The following is a 6,606-nucleotide window of genomic DNA, read 5'->3' as shown; positions in this document are numbered from 1 at the left end:
TCCCTGAAAATGAATCTTGAGAGTCAAGTTGACCATTGGCAGTTGCACTATTTTCCAGTAAGCAATTATTATTTTGGCTAAAGAAAGAAATAAAAGCCCTCAGATTGCTTATTTTGGCCAAAAAGCCAGTTGCTTAAGTGAACATGGCAAAAATCAGGCATGAGACATTACACATCAGCAGTGATTAAGATAAATTAGAAAACTGTCAAATGTTAGATGTTGCATTTAGCAAAGGTGGGCAGAGAAAAGTCAGACAGATATTATGCCCTTTCAGAGTTACAGATCATGGATATACAAGTATAGATTGCAGTCTTGGTTCCCCAAATAGATTTTGAGTGCAAAGGTGCAATTTGATATTGAAAAGGTACAGATGGTAGCTCTGTAGTGGAGCATGGAAGGGAAGACTTCTAGAATAAACTTTATATGTAGTGGCTATAAAAATGTTCTTAGTATGGAGGTGCTACAAATGCCATTTATGATTATAATGATAATACAATATTGCATCATCTTCCACCAGTTATGGAAGGATGACTCAAGACCTTTCTGCATGACCTCCCTCACATGTTACCAGTTTAAAAAGGACTTTTTTCCCTGCTTCCCAAAGGGTCAGATATTTACACAAAGAGGAGGAGGCTGTGAAAAGTTCCTGGATATTATATAAAAGTAGAAACAGAGAAGACCACAAATTATAGGGGAAGAAAGCAGTGATGGAAGACATGGAATGCAAAGAGAAAGGGAGAAAGTGACATTAATACTTATTTTATGAAAGGCAAGGTGCTGAGCACTTTGATTACATTATCACATTTAATCCTCACAACAGTTCTATGAGATAGCCACCATGTACAGATGACAAAATGGCAGTCAGAAATATTAACTTTGACAAAATAGCAATCAGAAATATTAACTTTTACATAGCTATTAAGTAATAGAACTAAGATGCAAGTTTTGATATGACTTTAAATTCCATGTTGTTTTTAATTAGACCAGTATGACACTACAGGCATTACTAGACCATCCATGAAATTTCAAAAAGAGAGATAGCCACAATTATCAGATAACTTGATTTTGGAAATAACATTTTAGTTGGACTTATGTAAACAAATATCAGAAGAGAGAGAAAAAGATGAAGAGCTTACGTTGAACTCCATGATCATGAAAACCAAGTATTTTGTCAAGCAACCTGAATTGTGAAAGGTGCTACAATTAAGGTTTTAATTCAATACCTCTTGATTTGTCTTCCTCATTATCCTCATCCACCCTGTCTCCAAGGAAACTATAGTGACTTTGCAAGTAATCACCCATGCATAGAAGACTGGGTGCTGAAATCTCTCTCCAGTCCTCACATGAAGGAATACGGATATGTTTGACATCTTTACTCCCGGGAATGAAGCCAAATAGTTTCTTTATACGCTGCATGATGAGGAGCCGGGAGTGCTGCTCTGCTGCTTCTTCAAAGAGCTCTCTCTCATTCTGAAGGTGGTTGTTCCAGTAGTAATCCTGCAGAGAGGTGAGGGGAGAGCAGCATCTCGCCAAACAGCAGGAGACTAGGATAGCGATGGTTGCCAAGGTGATCAAAATCCAGCCCAGCATCTTCATGTCATTATTTAAAAAAAAAAAACAAAAAAAACCCCAGAAAGTATTAATACATGGAATATTTAAGAAACAGCCATGGGAAGAGGGATTCCTATAAAACTAAGAACTAAAATGTGGGTAAGAAATTTGCTTTTCTAGCCTTTAATATATTAACAAGGTAGATCATTTGATGTGGAAATTGATCTGATGGAGGGGATAGTCCCAGCCATTTCAACTTGGTTTTCAGGCTACAAAGAAATTTGACCAGTTAACTTAGAATGGATTAAAAGTACTGTCCTTGAAGTGACAGACACTATAACCCACCAATTAATCTTACATAAGATACACAGCTTTCTTTGCTTCTAGCTCAACCTTACTTCTCAACCATCATGTACAGGCCCATGCATTGTTTGGATGCTTAAGAAATATTTGACAATGATAGGGATGAAAATGATGGTATGATACATAACAATAGTGGGCTCCCAAGGTGTCTTCAATGATGTGCCAACACATGTTCATTGATATTTTTTTACCGAGTTGCTTTTTCCTCTTATGTTTTGCAGCCAAAGAAGAAAGTCAGTGAACAAACTCATGTCGCTAAATGTATTATTGATAGTACAGTCACTGTGCCTATAGTACCTGATTGTTTTTCTTTTCATTTCCCTTGTCCTCAAATAGTCATTTGCTGACCAGTTTTATTACATGTCTCTGAAATATACCTTGAAAGAAGAATAAACTAGTTTTTATTTGAGATTGTTTAGTCTCAGCTTTTAAACACTGATATAAATGGCTGTTTTCTAATTTAGAATCCTTTTTCTTTTATTATTCTTTTTTCAGTATTTCACAGTTACCATGTAAAGTGAGAGAGACAAGTTCCACACATGTAGGGAAGCCCACAGTATGCAGCCACGGTTTGGGCCGTGAAGGCCTCTTCTGCATCTTGTGGGAATTGCCAGTGTGTGCACAGTGGGAAATTTGCACTCCATGAAGGCTAAAACCTACAAAGTGATATTTATCACAATTTTTTTTATTTCAGCATATTATGGGGGTACAAATGTTTAGGTTACGTATATTGCCCTTGTCCCCCTACCCCCCACTCCGAGTCAGAGCTTCAAGCGTGTCCATACCCCAGATGGTGCGCATTAGACTCATCATGTATGTATATACCCACCCCCTGCCCCCCATCTGCCTGACACCCAATTAATGTTATTCCTATATGTGCTCTTAGGTGTTGATCAGTGAAACTAATTTGATGGTGAGTACATGTGGTGCTTATTTTTCCATTCTTGGGATACTTCTATCACAATTTAACTTAATGGATGCCAGCATGGTAGCGGAAAAGCCATCCTAGATGCTCATTAATTTATAAACTATCATTTACTGAGATCCAGGTTGACCTCTTACCCTGAGTAGTACATGGTGCTTGATTAAGAGAATTCAGATGTGAATAATTATCTCAATAATTTGAGATACTTTCATACATTCTCTATGGTTTTTAAACCCAAAGAAGGAGATAAATGAGCAAGCCAAGAAATATGATACAATTTGGTAGTTTTTGGTATGAGTAAACAAAACACCTGAGGTGGCACAATAGAAGAGAAATGAACTCATTTAAGGGAGAGGAGAATACTGCTCTTCTAATAAGAAGAAAAATAAGAGTATGAAGAGTTGGAAGAACCTCAAGAAATTTGGATTCACATGGTCATAGAAGTTATGTCGAAGTGGTCAAGAGCCAGATATTAAAGTACTTTGTATGTCATGCCAAGGAATTTGGAATTGTTCTCAGGCTAGTATTAATAGAAAAGTATTGAAGGACTTTATATTGGGAGTGGGGAAATCTCATCATCCAATTTGCATTTATCAATAGAAAGATATTTTTGACATATGTGTAAAAGGTAGATTGAAATGGGGTGAAACTAATGTCAGGAAGATATTTTTAGAATGGGGCCTGGGCAAAGAAAGGATTTGAACTTAATGTGATCTTGTGGTCAACTCAGAAAAATCCAATTGAAAAACCATGTGTACTCCTCAAATGTAACTGCAGTTTGAGATAGTTGCAGAAGGTGGCCTGGTGAAATGGCAGCAGCATGATTGTGGGATATCCTGATCAGCTTTTTATTAGCTCTATGAATTATGCGAGTTACATAAACTTTTTAAGCTTTGATTTATTCATCTGTGAAATAAGGTTAATAATATCTGTCTCTCAATATCATGAGAATTAGAGTTAAGATGTGAAATGTTTACATAGTATACAATAAGCATCTCAATAAATATAAGTTTTATTGTCACAAAACCAAAAAATCCGCTGGTGATGGTACTCAGAACTATAAAACTGTCTTTTCACAGAAGTCTGTATTTAATAAGACATTTTATTTTGACTTTAAGAAAATCTGGCTGTTGTGTATTACATTTTAGTTTTTCATAAGTGAGAACATTTTTAAAGTTATAATTGTTCCATTGATTTTTTTGAATTTTGCTTATCTTCACATAGCTCCTCTGCCTGAGTTTAGGGCTAATATAAAAAATTTGAGACGAAGAGTATATTCATGGGATATCTAACTTTTCTTAAACTAGGCCATATTGCAACTGTTTGGTATTCTGTGTCTTGATAGTAGGGTCCCCCTCCCAACTAAATAGCATTATTTTTTCTAAATTTTAATTGTTGAAAGGTTGCAGGTCAAAACACATGTATGCCTTTACAGTAAGTAGTTTAAAAAATAACATTTTTTACTATATTACAGTGGTTTGAAAATATATTTTTTCCTCAAATCCCTTGGAGGAACTGATGAATGCTAATGGTTCTTATTGATGAAAACTAATATAACTGATGGCTCTTTCTCTACTGATGAAGTACACAATTGCACTTTTAAAATTTAACCTATAAATGTAGTAGATTCCCTCGCACCCCACACTACTCTCTGACACAAACCTATCCATAGATACTAAGTTTAAAATCATAATTGGAGTTTTTTAATCATAATTAAGCTTCCTGTAATTCTAGGTGAGATTTTAATATATAAAAAAATATATTTAAGAATATATACATGTGGGAAGATGGGATTTAGTAATACAATAATAATATTCATAACAATATCTAAGATTCATTGTTCTTAATATGGTACTAGGTACCTTATTGAACACTTTAGATGTATTAATAACCCCATGCAGTAGGTACTATTAATATCCCCATTTTACTCAAGGTCTTGCAGGTTAATAAGTGGCAAAACAAGACTCAAGCCCAGGTCTACTAACTTCAAAGCCAACATCCTAACTATATTTATATAGCTGCTCAGAACTCACTTTGATGAACGACATCTAGTTTGTGTTCCACAATCAGACAATATGAGAAGCTGCAGGAATGTGAAATGTTTCCAGTGACTATAGTTACTATGGGATAGCATAGCAGAGGAAAAAAAATCAAAACCTTACTTGTGACTGGTATCTGTGCAGAAGAACGATTTCATCTCTCACTGGGATTAGGTCTGAAGGAGCTGATGTGAAGCATGGAAATCCAGCCAGGATCTCTTCTCGTTTGCTGGCACTGACATTATCAAACACTGGGTAATTGTCCACAGTTGCAAATTCACTTGCTGCGCATTCATAGTAGGTGCCTGTCAGCAGGGTCACTGCCAGCCACGTTAATGGAGCAACAACTGCCCTGCCAGTGATGCTGAAGAACCTGAGGCAAGCCAGCTTGCGCTCCAGGGGGCTGATTCTCCGGTGTGGAGGGGCACAGCTGCAGCAGTATTCACCGGTAATTGTCCACATTTGGCTTCTCAGAGCATAGCCAGCAATCAGAAGGATCAAGGCAGGAATGACAAGAAAAGCAGAACCATAATAGAAATTTTTCCCAACTTGACAGGGACATCTGAATGTGAAACAGGAGAACAGTTGTTGCCCACCAACAGTCAACGCTGCAATTAAAGAATTGACAAATGTTCCGCTTCTCTGCAATGAAGACACGATATTCTGGAGAGTTGGGCTCATCGTGGGAAGCTCTTACACAAATCAGCGCGTGGCCCTTTCCGATCAGTGGACTCCACTAGCTATAACCCTTTTATGGGATCTTACTGGTTTGACTGGTTGTGTCACGTGACACAACATCCTTACTTGTTTAAAGGATTTGAGCATCTTTCCTTGTGTGCTTTGTGAATCCTGAGCTAATAAACACACCTCAGATTATATCTGGAAGACATTGAGGGAGAGAATCATTTGTATGGGTGAGTGGGGGAAACTTCTTCAGCATATCTTTCCACTAAAAAGAGGATGGCTTGCTTGCAAAGCACACTGCCTCCATCTTTCCTTGTGCTGGTTTGTACAACACAAAATGCTGAGCACCAGCAAATAGAGCATTGGAAGCAAAACAGAAACATTGTTATTCTTGTACTAGACCAGGATTTTGTCACCATAAAATTAAAATATAGGGAATAATGGAAATTATCAAATACTAGAGCAATCCAAAATTTAGGGCTAGCTGGAATGTCCCTAACCTGAAAATTCTGCCAAAAGATCCCAAAAGATTTCCTAAAGGAGAAGAATAAGCTTAAGTGCCCCTAAAGCCAAATCACAACAAAAACATTCTAACTTTGCATAAAAATTTAAAATCTGTTTGTATTAACAGAATATTGCTATGTTTTTGCTTTAAAAATTACGTTGCAAATTTGTTTATATGGTATCTTTTTATTATATGAAAATGTGATATTTGGTTTTTAATAAAGTTGTATATCTATAAACAAGAAATGTAAGGTGTTTTCTATGTTTATTAATCAGCAAATATTAATTGTATTACTATAACATCTATATGAAGGGCACTGGACTAGGCTTGGTTTGGGCTTATAAATAAGTGACTATGCTGTAAGTTTTTTGTCTCAAACTTTCAACTGGACATGGTTAAATACATAATTAGTGAATGGGAACATAGGACTGAGGAATTCATCCAAAATTCAGTACAAAAAGACAAAGAAATAAAATATTTTTAAAAGCAGTTAAGAGAAATAGAAGACAGATTAAGCAACTCCACCATCTGTCCACCAG

At 36.3% G+C, this 6,606-nt stretch overlaps 1 protein-coding gene across 1 annotated transcript; it reads right to left on the bottom strand.

Moving 5' to 3' along the window:
• Positions 1-1,203: 1,203 nt before the first annotated feature.
• Positions 1,204-5,559, bottom strand: CALHM4 (calcium homeostasis modulator family member 4). The gene is made up of 2 exons (XM_069488934.1): positions 5,002-5,559; positions 1,204-1,590 (listed from the first exon to the last, which is right to left on the bottom strand). The coding sequence occupies exons 1-2, from the start codon at positions 5,557-5,559 to the stop codon at positions 1,204-1,206; spliced, it is 945 nt and encodes a 314-aa protein (XP_069345035.1).
• Between the last annotated feature and the right edge of the window lie 1,047 nt (positions 5,560-6,606).

This window comes from Eulemur rufifrons, chromosome 15 (genome assembly GCF_041146395.1).
Source record: "Eulemur rufifrons isolate Redbay chromosome 15, OSU_ERuf_1, whole genome shotgun sequence".
Taxonomy (NCBI): Eukaryota; Metazoa; Chordata; class Mammalia; order Primates; family Lemuridae; genus Eulemur; species Eulemur rufifrons.
The sequence above is the reverse complement of the archived record's forward strand: the minus strand, read 5'-3'. Positions and strand labels throughout refer to the sequence as shown.